The sequence below is a fragment of the Dendroctonus ponderosae genome, unplaced genomic scaffold, assembly GCF_020466585.1.
Source record: "Dendroctonus ponderosae isolate FM_Combo_2020 unplaced genomic scaffold, Dpon_F_20191213v2 Dpon_F_20191213_5, whole genome shotgun sequence".
Classification (NCBI taxonomy): domain Eukaryota; kingdom Metazoa; phylum Arthropoda; class Insecta; order Coleoptera; family Curculionidae; genus Dendroctonus; species Dendroctonus ponderosae.
Genome location: NW_026018715.1, coordinates 12,546,352 through 12,564,510, shown reverse-complemented (window position 1 = coordinate 12,564,510; position 18,159 = coordinate 12,546,352). Strand labels below are relative to the sequence as shown.

At 38.0% G+C, this 18,159-nt stretch overlaps 2 protein-coding genes across 4 annotated transcripts in view; both read right to left on the bottom strand.

Annotated features, from left to right (window-relative positions):
• Window positions 1-18,159, bottom strand: part of LOC109545465 — a 102,433-nt gene that overhangs the window by 59,304 nt on the left and 24,970 nt on the right. The window lies entirely within an intron of this gene.
• On the bottom strand, window positions 34-1,315 carry LOC125504644 (brachyurin-like). The gene is made up of 4 exons (XM_048666927.1): window positions 1,023-1,315; window positions 746-969; window positions 437-687; window positions 34-378 (listed from the first exon to the last, which is right to left on the bottom strand). The coding sequence occupies exons 1-4, from the start codon at window positions 1,086-1,088 to the stop codon at window positions 77-79; spliced, it is 843 nt and encodes a 280-aa protein (XP_048522884.1). The 5' UTR covers window positions 1,089-1,315; the 3' UTR covers window positions 34-76.

The window sequence follows — 18,159 nt, the reverse complement described above, 5'->3', positions numbered from 1 at the left end:
GAAAGGCTGGAAAAATTGAATGTAAAAACAATGAAGCAAAAAAACAAAATTTAATCAAATCGCTCGCTCAAAATCATTAGATGCCGGAGTTGGATGAGATCCAGTTCCTGAAGTAGGAAACTCTGGCAAACACTGAGGGATGTCCTGCTTCGCATTGACTAGCTCCAAATGAAACAACACCAACTTCAACACCGCTAACCACCAATGGGCCACCAGAGTCGCCATTGCAGGCTCCTCGAGTTCCGGCCCCTGAGGTGCAGATGTGCTGAGCAGTGACGATGCTGCCGAAAGAGCTCTGGCAAACTGCGTTGGTCAGAATGGGGAGTTGAACTGTTCTGAGTTCGTTGGATACAGCATTGCTGGCATCGCTGGTTCTTCCTGCAAAGCAACTGGATGTAAAACCATCTGCGGAGTGAATAGTGGCTTTGGTTCCTACCCCATCCAGTGAGGATACCAGTTGATCCAGCGAAAGTTCCGGAAGTGGCTGGGGCTAGGGAAATGGAAGAAATTCCAGGAGATCCTACTGGGATACCGGCCACTCTCAGAAGAGCGATGTCGTTTTGAAGATTCGCCCTGTCCCAAGCGGAGTGAATAACACGGCCGTTGGCGCTCAATCGGACCTGAGTGGGTTCATCAACAGTGGTTCTGGGGTTATGTGCGCCCACCACCACTTGAACCACCAAAGCTCTGCAATCCGAATTATTCTCAAAACTTTCGGAGGAAATGTTGTTGGTTGAGGACGTACGAGTCAACACAGTGAGCAGCAGTCAAGATCCAATCGCCACTGATGATGGAGGCACCGCAGAAACTGAGAAGGTTCACAATCAAGGCAGCTTGATAGGGAAAAGCGCCACGGGCAGCAACTGTTCCTCCAATCACTCTGAGGCCACCTGGTTGAGGAGGGGCTGGGCCAATGGGCTCGGCGAAAAGATCCAGGGATTTGATATTGTCCCAGTCATATCCTAGTTCCTTTGATTGGGAGACGAGTTAATAATATTTATGTAATTAAATAGAAAACTTACTTCTACGGTTTCTGCAGCAGCAAAGGTCCCGAGGACACAGGCAATGGCAACAATGGCAATCTTCATTTTGGCACTCTTAGTTTAAGCTACCAAACTGGAAAGTCTAGGTTGGTTCGTTGGCTTTTATACCGAAAATCGAGACATGGCCAAATCCCTTTGTGAATTATTGTTTTTCTAATCTAGCTTTCTTTATCCATAATCTCATCGTTCTAATCCCGTTTGATTTAGAATGGTATCTTGATGGATCATATTTCAAGTGCCAAATATTGGCTACTGTGCAATTTTTTCGCTTGAGACCTTTTTGAACGGCGTCAGTGAGATTCACTTTTCAAGATAATATCACCATAAATTTATGAATTTTAGTGACAGAATAGTTGCAATGGGAAAATGATTTAAAACTCCATTGGTATTAATCAATCAAATGCGCAGGAATGTTATCAGTAGCGAATGAAACTTCTAGAGGGAAGTGATTGATAATCGGGGTTTAAGTGAATTTTTGGTGACGTACGCCCAGGATCTTTATCTCAAAGCGCTGTTTGGGTTCCAGGCCAAAAATAGAAGGACAATATTATAGTTGATACAGAATAGAATGTTTATAGACCAGAAAATGTCTTGGCAGGATGTTTGCTAAACGCGCTTGAATAAAATTCACCACCGTGATTTACTGCTGCGAAAGACTGTTTAGAGAATCCCTTTGCTGGTGGAACCTTAGATTTGTCACTCCAATCAGTTGAAAATAGAATAGAATTTTTCATTTGAGCCTGAACTTTGTCACAGATGCGCTCTTAATCGTTCTTCACAACATCAGTTTCCGGGCGCAAAGCTGATGCAACAGCAAAGATGTACAGCGGGTTTTTCATAGGTTGACACCCTCTCTAGATCATTTATTGCAACAATTGTAAATCAGTCGTTCAGTTGCAGCCGCGAATTTTCCCAAAATTTCCAAGTAATCAAACGGGAAGAGGCCAACTTTGAACCACCCTGTAGTCGGACGATTTTAATTTTCCCCACTATACTATTCATGGAATTTTAATAATAATTAAGCTACAATGAGCATTGAAATTGAACAATGAACATCCTCCGAGTTGGTACAATTTACATCCTGCCCCTATGCGCTCTTTGAAGTGACTTTCCCTTGCAAGTCAATTCTCTTTGGATTCAATCTAATTAGCGCTCCCCGTGTAAATGTCTTTTTAGACCATCTCTGTAGCTGTTGTTACGCCGTCTTCACTTAGGAAAATTCCTCCAGTTAACATCGCCCCCTTTCAATGGCTGGTGATTCTGTTGCAATGCGAAGATTGATGATTTTCGGGGCAGAAAAAAATCGTCACGCGGAAATTGATAACGCAAATGATTATCTCGAGGAATGAAAACGAAAACCATTATCCACTTTACGGTTGATCCCCGATGAATGCGAAGCAAGTAATGTAATAAGAGGGAAAACAATTTATTCCGGCAGAAAATAATCGGATTATAACAGTCGTCTTGAAATGTCGGTTCACATTCTTAGCCAACTTAATTTAGCCACCACCTGCCAGCTTTAACAAAGCGATGGGCCTGCCAACATTACTTTGCCATTAGGAAAAATCCTCCAGGGGTTTCCGAAAATAATTTATCTACAACTGAATAATTTCCGACAGCTTCATTTTCGGTTTAAATTCACCGAGTTTAAGGAAACTCGTATTGGCATGAGATTGAACAGAAACAAGCACTTTACTGGAATGTTCGGTCTTTTATATATTTTGTATGCTCAATTATTTAATACACATTTTTCATGGCACTGCTACAAATACATCCCAAACTCATTCAACTTGTTTATTTATTCACGCGAAACATTGCATCTAGACAAATTGTGGCCGAAATTCCATTTAGGAAAATGGATGTGTCAGATCCATAACATGAAGAGAACAAACCGGGCTCGACAATTATGTAAAAAAAATTGTTTCGTTATGAGTTTGTGGAAACTAATTCGATCCGACAACAGAGACTAAGCTTCAGGATATAATATTTCCTTGCTGCGTGACCTGCTGGAAATATATATATTTCGGAAGTAGAAAATGAAAAAAAATCCTTGGCCCTGGAAGGCGAAATAACGGAAGTACATTGATAAAATCTCTTATTGTTCACTGGTGGATTATTCAGAAGATCAATATAATGGCGTATGGACGATGTTTTTAATATTCTTCACTAAGTCGGCACTGAAGTAGACTAGATCGATTCATTTCAAAATGGAGCTTTTGCCTCAGATTTCTATTGTTGTTAAAATTTGCCTTGCAAAATTTTGTCTTCAGCAGCAACTTTGTAACTATTCAAATATACTTCATTTTTAATTAGCGGTTCCTTGTTATCTCGTTCAGCCGGTATTATCAATTTTCCCGAGTAATTGAAAAGACATCGGCAAAGAATTAATTAATTCCAATAAGCAAAGCTTCAGTGGCCACCCTTTTTCTGGCTTGAAACGCGTCGTTCTTTAGTAATTTCTGAGATTTGGCTTGTTGACGTCTAGTTTCCTCATCTGTAGGTCATTTGATGCGGTATAAATGTAACATTTTTACCTGTGATTTTCTCAAAGTTGATTTTTGAATGGATCTAACTTTAAACTTATAATGAGATCAAATACATTCGTATGTGAACTAGCTAGAGTATCTTAATGCAAGACTTAAGACTACCGAAATATAAAAACTTTATTTACCGGTTCGAAAAATTGTATAATTCGATTACAAGCCTTTATGTTAACTGTTCGTTTTTTTGTAATGTTGTCTTCTTCCTTCCTACCGGATCTGTATGGTGCATATTTGCTCTCCAGTAAAATACTTTTGAACCGTTGCGTCTAGTGATTGAACATTACTGTCTTCTGCGTCTTCTGCTGCATTTATTTAGTTTCCAGATTTATTTCCAGTTTCACTACTATTTGATTATTCCATAGTTTCATATAGAAGATTCCACATTTTTGCAGGCGGATGATTGGTGAAACACTTTGTTTGTAGAAAATGAAGATAAAATTGCAGGCACATGCTTCTGCCATCAGTTTGAATGGTGTTTCAAGTTTAACGTTTAGCAAGTTAATATGTCAGCTGAAATGTCGGGGTTTGTAACTGTGTGATTCCCCCCGGATTGCAGCCACTAAATATGGATTTTTGTTCTCAACATTGCGACCGGCTAATTGCTCCCTCGATACCGTTAACTTTCCCCAACTTCCAGATGACATATGATTAACGATACTTTGTTGGACATTTAAATTATGGTCTGGAAAACTATTATTTCTGTAAATGCGTTCGCTCGCCCTGAAGAGGCTATTAATAACAACTCGTTCGCATTTTTACGTTTCGCCTTTACAAAATGTTAATTTAGTGGAATGATATATCTGAATATTTCTCGGAAATAGTATTCGGCAGAGATTTGTGTGGGCTATTAATACAGCAGCGTGTTTTGTTTTACATCTGTTTTTCCTGTCGCTGGATGTCGGCTAAGTTGAGGATAAGTGTATGTTTGTTTCGATCATTAAGGCTGCCATCAGGAGTCATTAATTTCTAGCCTTCTGGGTGGGACTTGCCAAAACAGCATCAGTTAGTCTCAGAAGCGTTTTGATATTTCCACATGGGAGGAAAAAGAAATCCGCTTATATTTGATTTTTACATTCAGCGCGTTTATGGCGCATTATTTTCCCCGTTTTTCCGGCCTCGCAGTGTAATTGAGTGATTATTTACTCTGTTCCTGGCTTTAATTAAGCAAATCTTTGTCACAATATTGACGCTTTATGGATTAAGATTAAAGCTTTTATGCGCGCCTACATTAAAAAGCCGCAGGAGGGCGTTTAATAACATTTGCATTCGGGAAAAAACGAATTTTGCTGATGTCGAATTTACAGTTTTATTGCCAAAAAAATGACCTTTGTCAAAACAGCTTGCTCAATGTCGGTAACGTTTGAATAATTGGTGATTTTTATAATGAAGACATATAATATAGAAGTATGTTCGTGGCGTTGTCCCGTACTTCTGAAGATGCCGGAAGATGCAAAATTCTCGATTGTTCAAGAGTTGATTAATGATCAAAGCGGGTATTTTTCAACTGGTTAAGTTAATAAATGTAATGTAATTCTTTGCATGTACCGGAACGAATTCACAATCAAATTATTACCTAATTTCCACGCAAGATTAAAAGGGAAATTTGCAGGTTACCCCATTCATCCATAATTGATAATAGGTGGAGTATAATTCGCAATTCCACAGTCGCCTCCTTTTAATTATCTCCCCAAACTCAAATATTAGAAGTTTCAGCCAACGCTCTCTCTTAATTCCCAAACCAGCCCAGTTTCGCTCTTAAATCGATGCTCAAGCATTCAAAGGCAAATTATTCCTAACTTGCGGTCTGAGTGTGGGCAAATAAGACGTATTTTATTATAAAATTTACATTGCAAATTGAATTATGTACAATCCACTTGGAAGCTGTATACAGCCTGACTGATATGAAGTGTCCCATGATCAAACGACTGTATTTTTTCACTTTTTCACTCAGTAAACTGCTTATAATAATTACACATATTGGTTGATTGATTTGCCAGATATTTGCCAGAATTTCTGGTTGAAATATGGTTTTGATTACATAAAAAGTCCCGTTTGTCCGCTCTTCTATATTGGGGGAGCATTCGACTAAATCCGGAATATTAAAGACGCCTTTATTGGAAAGCCTAGCGGTTTACCCCAATATGGCAGCTATTATTGTAAAATGCCAATATACGAATAAATTTCCCTCTAGCAAGCCAACGCTGTTGATTATGCGCTTGAAACAACTTTGCTATAATGTGCGCCTTTTATTTACACCGTTTCTGTGCTGTTTTATATTTTATTTAAATTGATTATAACCATTCATTAACCATTCATCTCTGCACATCAGCAGTAATGGGGGTATTTGGTAGAGAAAACTTCAAGTTAACAGGAAAAAGATAAATTAGGTTTCAAGACGAGTAATCAACGATAATATATTTATGCGTCCCGGCTTTCTTTCGGAAAATCCCTTAAAAGCGGTGTCAATTAAACTGGCATTATTAGCTTAATTATATGCCGTGGAGTGTGTCAAAAATTCATTAGCTAATTGGCAAAAAACGTCTTTTCAAGACCCTCAACAACAAGCGTGAGCTGGCTGATTGTCGGCCCGTTCGTGACCAAGTCGATCAGGGCATTAAAGGCAGCGGCCAAAGGCATGGAGAATATCAAACAAATTAAAAATCAATAAAAATTACGGCGATGCAAATGATAACTTGCCTCAAAATGTCTATGTTTATGCATCATTATCTCTAAATACATAATGGTCTCAGAGAGGGGAGTTGAAAAAGTGGTGGGTAATAAAATTTGACTATTATTTATGGCTGAATTATCGACAATGTTTCGTCATCTTTGCTGAAGATTTTCCCCATTTTCATTCATTTATCGCATTGTTTAATTGCGTCACTGACCCTTCTTACAATGAAGGGCTGGGCTCATTTCCCTCAGACACATCAAAGCTCTCCGGACAAGTGTAATTCACATTTGTATATTAAAGAGCTCAGTGCCGCTGTGATGAATTCTGGGCGCAAGTGGGCATTAAAGAATCACCCTAATCCGCTTATTCGGCAATTTGAAATAATCATAATCCGGAAAATAATTTGCTTAGACCGTTCGTTGTATGGGGCAGCAATCGCCCTTAAAGGGCCAGCAATCGATAGCTTTGGGCTTTCAGGTCGGCAGCACCAAAAAGTTCTTATTGGTTTATTGAAATTACTGTTATTGCAGCATATATCGCCTTTCGCTTAATGCCGCCCTTACATGCGAATCCCCTTGGCATAAGGCAAATTGGTCGAAATTTGAGATGGCTTGTTACGCGCCAGATGAGACTGGAATATCATTATGATGGGAACTAAAGCCGGCTTTAATTCTACATTGCATTTAGTATTAATTTTCATCCTTATTAATCTATTAGATGTATGTACAGAGTGATTGGAAGTTGGCGTTATTTCTCGGGGGGGAAATTGCGACATGCACAAAAAACTATTTGGAGAGTCAATCTGTAAAAGTCACAGGTGAGGCTAAAGGGGAAACATAAAAAAATCGTCTTTCTGATGAGTTGAGAATAATTGAAAAATTGGTTTTCCTGTTGGCGTTCCAAGTCAATGCTATAAAGACGTGGGTAACAGGTGCACTATCATTACAAGATTTTGTGCTTAACGGTTATTTTTCTGTAACACGTTCCAACGTTGCAGTTCCTTTGGTATTAGGTTACAATATGCGGTTCCAAAAGTAACAGGTTCCTTTTTAAGTTTTTCATTAACAGTTTTATTTAATTTCTGGTGCAAACCACTTTTTCGGTTTTATGAGCCGGTTTCTATTACTAATATAAATCGACGTCTTTTCTACGGTTTATGATCTTGTAGTGTTTCACAATAATCAAAAGAAAAGTCTTTTACAGAAAAATTACCAGATTTTGAAGATTTGGTCTTAAGTATATTTAAAGCTTTATAAATTGCTTTTCTGACTCAAGAACTTTCTTTACTGAAACATGAAAATGTAAGCTGGTTTGTCTTTACTTGCCCAGTTTAGCCCCAGATAGTTTTTAATTTTCCCAGTTATGCTCAATTTTAAAACTAATAAAAATGGACGGAAACAAACATTCAACTAAAACAATTAATGTAGATCGCCCGTGTCTTTCATGCAAAAGATTTCAACTACTTAGAGTCAATACAAGGAAGATACACTTTATGCATCGCTCGACATTGTTTGTTGTGGTGTTGTTCATTGTGGCTTCTATGATAAATTAGGCCAATTTTAAATCATTCTGCATAAGATAGAGGCAACAGTATCCGAAAAAAGCATATTAATTCTGGGGGGCTCTTTCAGAGAGAGAAGATTTTTAAGTGCCATTTCATGGGTTGGGAGCTAAAGCGCTTGAACTGAAAAAGTATTTTCGTATTAATCAGAAAGTTTTGAAAAATTAGAGTAACGGTCCCCTCATCAAATCTAATACAGTTGTCTCGTATGACGAACTAATTAATAAAGCCCAGTGATTGGCTGTTAGTATTCAGAATAGTTGCCAGTAACTGGATATCCATTAATTCATACGAAACAATTGGCATCGTTCCGATGGCCACAAGCAATTAGGATGATCCCACTACGCAAAACCGCCAACATATAGAACGAGTTGATGTGGGTTCAACTATTGACCGCTCTGGATGGGCAAACCTTGCCGCTTTGTTCCCTCAGGATAGTCTAATATAAATTTAAATAGTCGCTTTCGGACCCCGAAGAATTGCCTCACTCAGGAAAGACTGGGTTGAGGAGTTGGACTTTCCGTGCGTATTCAATTGCAATTGATCAGATTTAACAGTTTTTATATTTAACGCTGGTTAGTTGCAGAGGTTTTTTCCAACTTCGGCCTCATCAATCAAGCGATTTTCCTCGCTCCAAAAAGATTGTCTCGTTTTGCTGCACCATTTACACAAAGTTGTTTGCCGATAAAGCTGCACATCCATCAAACTAGCCTGCAGCTCCGATCAGATAAGACGGTCCAATTTCCACTTTTACGACACGACCAATTACTTTTTACACACTAACAATTTTTAAACTGCCAAACTCAGGGCGACAGTATGTCTAGTCGGCAAATCACAAATTACTTTTCGATTCTATCTTTTAACGAATTTTTAATAAGGTTTTTGTGCGAATTGGCAAATAACTGCTAGTGTTAATGGCCGAAAACTCATTAATTCCAACTTAGCCGTCCGCCAACATTCAGAAAATATTTATTAATGGGTAACTTCTTCGTCGTTTGCTCTAGTAGGGAATGGTAAGATAAATGGAAAGTCGATTCGGAATGGTCAAATTCAATGCTTTCAAAAATTATCTTGAATGATTTATTCAGAATTATATTAGCTTCCAAATATGTTCTTCAAATTCTTTCAAAATATTTCTTCACTAATATTATTGGTTTATTACCAGTTCCATAATGCGTAATGCGATTTTTTTTAAGATTAAAAAAATCTTAAAGAATCTTACATTTATTTTATTTGGGCGTAAACTCTCAACATCCATATCAACGCTCCAAGATAAAATCGTCGATATTCGCGTACAGAAAAGCTAACAATTAAAAAGATACAATTTCTACAAAACACTGACAAAAAGTGAATTAATGTTCTGAGCAAAATATACTAAATCCGTCGATATTCGATCTCAATCGTCTTTCGAGGTTTGATGACAGTCTTAATAGGATTTTAGCTTATTTTAGCGCTAATAAATAACTAACGCTTTAATTGTCACGCTGCTGTTTGTACCTGTTTTAACAGGTAAAAGAATGCACACAAAGCGTTCCGTAAATAATGCCGGCCAAAATACCTTGACAGTGGTAAGCTTTGCAACATTATTAACGAGGCCTTTTGTCAGTTTTATGGCCATCTAGTTGTTAAACGGGACTTTTCCTTGCCATACTATTAAGGCGGTTATATTTGGATCTTTCCAAAGGCTCGTCTCAGTATAGTGAACATTACCAGCACTCTGTGCAGTTGAAAGCATTTTGCGCAAGTAAACTATCTGAAAATGAGATTTTAGGTGCAACTCACTAATTTCTGTTTTGTTCCAGGTAAGAAACCCGTTTTGGCTCTGTGGGTGGTAAGTTGATTTAAAAATTTGCAAAGTTCCTTAAACCATAATGCAAAATTCGTTTTCCTGCCTCGACAGTTGCTGTCCAAATGTTAATAAATTTAAATAAAACCCAAGAATAGATAAAAATTTCTGAAATAAAACCCAAAGTTAATTTGAAACGTGAATGGAAAATACAAAGAAATGCCAGGTGTGTGGATTCAAAGCGCTCCCACCCATCATTCTATGCCCACATTCAAATGTCACCGGTCCCCCATCCTGAGATATATCTTAATATAAAAAGCCTCCCTTTGAACAACAAAAATATTTTATAAAAATAAAGTCTTCTGATAAATCAGTGACAGTTTGTGCACCTTAAAATAGTATTAATGGGACCTGTTCTCGTAAACTTTGTATTTTTCCAGACGTTTAACGTCTTCTTTATATTGGGTCTGTGTGTTATTTATAGCCAACCGAATTTTGGTTAAACAACCAGTGCATGATGGATGGGCGGTTGAGTCTAAAAGCAACCGATTGGTTTACATTTTCTGTTTTAATTATCTTATTTGGCTGCAAGAAAAGCTAGAACTTTTAGAAATTACAACTTCGCTTTTGCGCTAAACTTTCGAGAGAAAATTCATATGGCATCTGATGAACATCTTAGCAAAACTTACGCTGTTTCAATATAAATCCTGGCTTCATGTTAATTAACTCGCTTTTTCCAGCTAATTTCGCCACGTACACTTCAGACCAAATCTGTTGGATTTTGAGTGCTTTTCCAATCCTCCATTAAAAAATACCGAGTTCCTTAATCCATAAACTCAATTGACTTTTCAATATTTCACCGATTTTAAAGCCCAATTTCCAGATGCAATAACTGCTACGCACAAAGCTAAATATTAACATTATCAGATTTTCCATTTTACAGTTGCCATTTTCCTTTATTTTCGTCTCGGTCCTCGAACAATGAATGGCCCAAAACAGTCGCTATTAATTAGGGCCGTTAAGATCTGAACCCCCAACTTAAGTGTTATAACCGATTTGCATTTAATTAATTAAAGAATAAAGTTTGCGTTTTAATTAAGGATGGTTGGTTTCTTTCATTTTTATTGCGGCTGATTAATTTTTGGCGTAATAAAGCCCATCAAACCATTACGAGCCTCCAATCCTAAGTGTTATTATTGTTGGTTAATCTAATTTATGGCTGGTAATGAGCTCAGTTGTGTGCACGTTCATTCATGCATTAATTGGTGCAACAATACAAATTGTGTGTATTAAATCCGTTTATCAAGGCTTTGTTGCTGTTTTCTTCATACTTCAATGGTGAATTTATCCGGGCAATAAAAATGTTCACACCATCATTAAATGCATTCAAATGCTTCAATTAAACTGTGTCAATTTCGCATTTTTCCTTAATTAATTCGCTCAGTTCAAAAAGATTGGATGAACATTCTGTTTGTTTACTATCGAGCAATTTGAGTCCTTTTTAAATACAGACGAGTTTTTATTTATTTACTCGAATTAATGAGAGGCAAATTAATTATAACGTTTAAACCGAACTGCGGAATTAGTGCTAATGATAAGTACCCGGTCTCTCTCGCCCGCTATGTATTTTCTTGAAAACCGAAGGATTAATTGAAAGTATAAAACGAGGAAAACGGGGTCGGAAATATCGGAATTTAATTTCTTTCAACGAAAGCTCTTTGTATGATTAAGGATGTTGCCACTTGACACAATTAATTTCAAGTGAAGGTTTGCTTAGAAAAGTCGATTAGTTGGGAAACAATGAATCGGGTTTGCTGGAGAGTTTCTGCTACATTCGAAAATTAATGTTGTTTTGATACAACTTGATTTTCAAATGATAGTATAGAATGGTGCCAAGACAAAACACTTTATAATGGTTGCAAATTAGCCTAGTCATTTGTCTTTTGTTAATTGCTGAAGGTACATTAAGAAGGGTTGTAATATAAATCATGCTTCATTCCTGCTTATCAATTGATTATTATAATTCTTCTTCTTCCCTCCTCAGTTTTTAGGGCCCTCAGGACTATTCCTTCTTTGGTTTAATTGACTCGTGTTCGTTTCAAAAGTTTCGAGAAAATGGTAAAACGATTCTTATTTTACTCTAAATTTACGGATCATTTTTACGCATAAAATCTGAAGAGACAAGTCGACAGACTCGCTATTAATTACGATACTTAAGCTCCGAAATCCGTCTGAGTTATTAGAATCGCTTGCCTAGCATTAATTAAAGAGGGGCCAAAACTTTCTCCCCTAAGAATCAGTGTCTGATATTAACAAGATGATGGAAAAGTGTCTTGTCCAAGTGGGGGCCCAAGAACTGATTGTTAAATTATTTAGTGCCTTTTAACGCCCGAGCGGAGGATAAATTGTTTGATTAGGATGCTTTTACCGAGTCCCACACACAAATGTAGCTAATTCTGCAGATGTTTGCGTGTCGTATTTTCTAAAAATTATTCCTAAGAGAGGCTCCATGAGCCTTCCGCTGCTTAGGGATCGATACAATCGTCTTATTCAAAAATGCTTCCAGGGAGCTTCTATGATCCTTCCGCTCCTTAGGGATGGATACAAAAAGCCTCACTGTTATTAGGAAGCATCTCTAGAATTTGCTATTTTCGCTTGTCGGGCTAGCGCGACACAAAATCAATAATTTCGATTGCGCATTCCTTCAAGCGAAGAAAGCAATTAAACTCATATGACCGGCAAAAGGTTAAAAGTTTGTTTTAGAGAAATCAGAAGAACACGGCAAAGCTTTACGACACTGCCAATTACTTTTTGCCAGCTAGAAAGTAAATGAGATTTTTGAATCGCCAAACATAGGAAAACCTCCGGCTTGGCGATCCATAAATTGCTTTCGGGTATTAGCTTTTAACCCGATTTTTATTGTTTATTTTACGACTGAGCAAAGAACCAGGACCTCAAACTATTGCACGGTGGGGTAATTGGATTCGAAATCGAAGCATAATTGATATTAGGATTTAGCTGTTTTTTCTGTAGTCTTAAGTGTAAACTGGGTTATAAACGGTCAGTGAACTGCAAATGAAGCATATGAAGAGCAAAGCGCCAGAAAATAAGCTCTAAAAGTCAGAGGGCAAAAACAAACGGGCAACTTTACAGCCCGCTAGTGTGTGCTTGAAACTTTGCTGATTTCATCGGTTACATGTAGTGTATTCCAACCAGTGCATTGGTTTATGGTTTTTGTGTGCTCGATCTATTGTTCCTTTGCCGCGCCAATATTTCAAGTTTTCCTTTACTGTGTGCACATTCATTGGCTACGGAATTGCTGCTTATGGTTTTGTTACTTTAATGCGAATTTTTCCCCAGTTGATCCGACGAATTTCACGTTTGAAAAGCTTTAAATGGAGTTTTTTGCCAACGAAATTCCTTTACAGAATTTTCAGTTTGGGCACAGTTTCCCATAAAAGTCAGGTCCATTAACATCGATAATTCAGGAACAGCGAAGAGAATGAGGCGTTCTGTTTAATTAAGATTCGGAAAATCAATTGCAACGTTCCAGACGAAGTCTGCCGCATTAACTACCATCATTAATAATAATTGCGTTTCTCCAGGCTTTGTTTGCGGAACGGAAAAATTGAGGGAAATGAAAGTGATTAACAGAGAAAAAATTGTAGAAGCTAAGCTAAGCGGCAGAACGTTTAATAAAAATCTATTAACCGAAGCACTGATGAAAAAGTGAGGATTGCTGTCGTCTCAATAATTATTAATTATGACCCTGACGAACTTTTTCAACTTTGTCTAACAGCTAAATTGTTTTCGTTAGCCATTAATTAATGCAAGAAACTTCGCCCGAATAATGCCCCATCGTTATTAGCGAACTGACTGGGCTGTAAAGCGATGAAAGAATTCTTATTCATTCCCTTCCACAATGGCAAAGTTCCCAAATTAAGACGAAAGTTTGACGTTGTTTGGCTCATTGTACTCAGAAAAGTTGGAAATGGACGCAGGCAACAAGTGGAGGCAATTTGGCAATGTGTTATTACCTAATTTTAGTAAATTTCTAGACTCAAACGCTCTATTTTTTACCCATAAATAATTGTCTTAGTTGAGGAATGTGCTCAAACTGGAAAATACCTGAATGGATTTCGCCAATAAAATGGATTTTTCCCGGCCAAATCTGCATAAAGCGACACTGATAGGCATGTTCTTTTAATCATGCATTTGCTGCTGCTGCTGCTGAATTTCGTGGAGTAAAATCGTTGATTCGAATATTCTAATATGCGGTCAAAAACGTCTGCAATCTCAGGCTTAAATAAAACATCGGGAAAATGCTGAATGCAAATTCTAGACTCTCCAAAAGGATGTTAACTGACGAGCGACGGCGATCAGCAGATATTTCCGATTTAAACAAGTCATCAATTTTTATTTAGTTGCCATCAGTTTTAGAGCGAATTTTCCAGTTTAAAAACACACCCTTTCCAGCTAATACATCGATACAGCTCATTCCTTTCCAAATTCCGCGATCATTAAAACAAAGCAACCCCGTTGCTTGACAAATCGCAATTACGGCAAACATTAACGATTGCGGTTTCGGAAAAGGAAAAAAGGGCTCAATCATTCAGAGGGGCCCTTTGCAGACCTCAGAGAAATCGTCCGTAGACGGCCTTTAGCGTTAGCAGTATCGATTTGCCATTTACTTGCATTAATATTTCGCTCAGGGAGTTAAGCGAAGTGTGTATTTAAAGGGAACTTTAAGTCATGATTATTGATGGGGTTGGCACCCTTGTAACGGGCCACCCCGCCAAAAGTCATTCGTTATTTATCGGAACGGACGTTGGAATTGCGAAAGAGCGGCAAAAACGGAAACTGGCGAATACTTAATGCGATGTTTGCAATCAGAAATCCGAGCTTTTACTTCTTTTGTGGGGTCGTCATAGCTGTTTGTGGATTTTGCGTCTTTTTGTGCCGCAGCAGAAGCGAGAAGGAGAGATTGCAATCGGCTGCTTTAACACAATATACTAGTTTTTGCTAAATAGCCCCAAACACAGAGCTGCTGTGCGGATCGGCAATATTTTAATTGATGAAAAGAGAAGATCAAAGCGCCTTTTGCCCATTTTAATTAAAACTAATGCGAGAAACGGGCGCGATTCATTGAAAATTCCAGCGTGCGAACAAAGTTAGAGAAACAGGGAGTTCGCCTATTTGAACGACTCGGTCATTAAAAGTGGAGGAGTTGGATGATGGAAATTGCTTGCAACGTTTCTCCCGCAAGCGCAGCTTGCACCATCAACTGCTGTGGATGGGAAGCGTTGCACTGAACTAAACTAAGCAAAGCTTAATGTTGGCCCACTTCCATTATTTGAGCAAATGAACGCTCTGCCAATTTGTTAAAGCTATAGGAGTTTGCTCATGGAAGCAACTGTGCAACGTTTCGCCAGTAATAAAGTTTCAACCATCTTGTGTCGATGTGATGCACTAGGAACGCTGGAATTTGATGCACTTGCGTTATTTGATACTACTTAGAGTTCGCTCCTTTAAAGGACATATTTGTAAACCTAGAGGATTTGTATGATGGAAATCCTTTCGTAACGTTTCGATAGCAGGAACCGCATACAGCATCAAAGTTCTAGCTGAAAAAGATGGGCGAATCTGCAAAGAGGAAGGATTGGACTTGCAGCACTTCCGAGGTTTGCGAAACTGAAAGTTCTGTCATCTAAAAGCCCCATTTAGTAAAACTATAAGAGTTAGATGATTGAATGCCTTGCAACGTTTCCCCAGCAAGGGCGTCTTAGACCTTTAAGTGCAATGACCCAAACATACACAGTGAACTAAAAAAATCTTTAATTTGATGTCGCATTGTAGTCTCGTAGAAAAGTCTGCCGTCTGAATATTCCATTCTGAACGCTGGAAGAACAATAGCCAAAACAGCTCAACTCGCCAGTCTAAATAAAACATCGAGAAAACGCTGAATAGGCGATTAAATCATTCAAATTCAAGACTCTCCAGAAGGACGTTACCTAACGAGCGATGGAGATCAGCAGATATTTCCTATTCAAACGAGACATCTCTTATATGTCCGAACCCGAATTTCCAATTTATTCGCTCGCTTATCTGAATTGATGCGTTCACTCTTTATTTCACAATCACTGACTCCTTTATTCACTTTCTTTGATGGTCTCAAATCGAATTCCCACACTGACCATTTGGGCATCTTCAAAGGCTGTTAATTTGCTTGCACTCGAACCGGCTGATGCGATTAGCTCCAGTGATTTAACTAAATTTTGCGACTGTTTCTTGCGTTAAACAATGATCAGTTGCAACGTATTCTGACACCAAAGGCTCAGCCGGATATAAGAGATCTAATATTCCTACCCGCAAATCCCATATCGTGAACATGAAAGAAGAACGGATCGGATCTTTCAATTTGTTTGGCGGCTTATCGCGATTGATACCCTTTACTTGACAATCACGTCGGTTTCCTGGCCCTGTATCTTTGATTTCTACTTCGTTGGATATTGAATTTCCTATATGGTGGCTTGGATGCGCCTGAATGGGTCGACACAATGGAAATCTTCGCTGGGCCCTTAATTTGACCTGATTTGTTCGACAGTAATATGATGGCGGACATAATTGCCCGAATATAGATTTTGTGCAATTTTTTAAAAAAGTTCCCTTCCAGTTCCTTAAGGCTATGGGATTTTATTAATCGAAAATCGGATAAATCTTCCAGAATTAATTGAAGTGCGGCAACGTCTACCTTCCTTGAAGATAAACCGTTTTCCCGTAGTTGATTTGTAGACAAATAATAATTAACGACTTTGGTTCCGGAAAAAGAAGGAAAAAGGGCCGCAGTAATTCTCGACATTAGTCAATGTTAATGATTCCTCTGTCTTATTACGAGGAAAATTGACGCAAATTGTTCGTGATTTGTTTGGGTAGCTTCTTCAACTCATGGGGAAAATTAGTCGGTTTATCTTTTTGAGGCAAATTGTTTTGTCAATTTGTTCACTTGATGACTATTCACTCATTGAGGTTTGGAGAATTTAGAACATTTTCCGGCGCATATGCCAACCGCTGAACACTTCAGTTTGCTTGCAAAGTTCCCAGACTCTCTTTCGAGCGACACTAATTACCATCGCTAATTAATTACCAACATGTACACCTAATGTACGTCATTAGATAATTAATCAGTGCCTGTTCACTTTGACAATTCCGATGTGTGATTTACAAGTTCTATAGACATACGAGCTCTAACAGATTACTAGTCAATAATCTAATTAGCGGTGTTTAAGACTTGCGTGCGGTGTTTAGCGAAGACGTATGTAACATGCCCCCAAAAAATGCAAAAAATGTTCAAAAGACGCCAACCAAGGGTCAAAGATTGAGGAAGTAATCCAGAAATCTGAGTTTTTGCTGACAAAGTTCCCAAAATTGCAGGCAATTGAGCTGCGTGTCTGCAAAAACCGGCGGTGATAGAGCGAAAAAGCGGATTAAAAATGTTAAGCGAATATTATTAAACGAATTAGCGGATTTGGTGGTTGAAAATCGTTAATTCCCTAATTAAAGACCAAGCGACTGAAATGATTAACGGGCAGAGCGAAAATGTATTGGTGGGCCCTCGTGTTTGGCATGAAGCTTAAGTCTGCAGATTACTGAAGACTCCGGCACGGCCACGAAAATATTGATGTTGGGTTTTGCATTTAGGCCTACCAATTAAAAGCGGCTACTCTCCCAATTCGAACGCGGCTTACATCGAAGCTTCATATTAAAGTTGCTTTAAAAGCAACAAGTAAATTTTGTTCGTTGTAAAACCAAATCACCTGGATGTATTGGTTTATTAGATACCGTTTGTATGGTGTATTTTTGATACATGTGTTAATGTAAATATAAATTAAATTACGTTTTTTCTTTCTAATATAATTCCGGGAAATTGAGAAAATTCTCTATACACATTTTTCTGTTGAAGAAGGCACAATAATCTAAGGCTAATAGGCTCGAAACTGGTCCTGGGGGTGCCTGAGGTTGGCGAACCTCGAGATTTGCACTCACTGCAATAATTATTTTGGAAAACTTTACTTATTCAAATTATTTCAAATTTCGTTTGGTCACACACTAAACCTTGCGTTATAAAAAGCTAAACTTGACTCTTAATGCACAGTTTTATTTTGAATAAATGACACTTCGAAGATGGCAATGTAAAATGGGTAAATTTAGCAAAATCCTTCCCAACTTCAAGAATTGTTTTGGGAAAATCCTCTTGACCAAATGATTTGAAATTTCAATTGGGCACACAATAAATCTTGCGTTATGAAATGTTAAAGTCAGCGGCTCAAGGTACGTTGTTTCTTTTGACAAAATGGCATTTAGGAGATGATAATGAAAATAGGAAAATTTGCCAAAATTCTTCTCGATTCAAGAATTATTTTATAAAAATTCTGCCGTAAAAATGATTTGAAATTTTTGTTAATCACACAAGAAACCTTTCGTTATAACTCGCTGAGGTCGATGTTTCAATGCACAATTTTGTTTTGAAGAAATGACACTTCGAAGATGGCAAT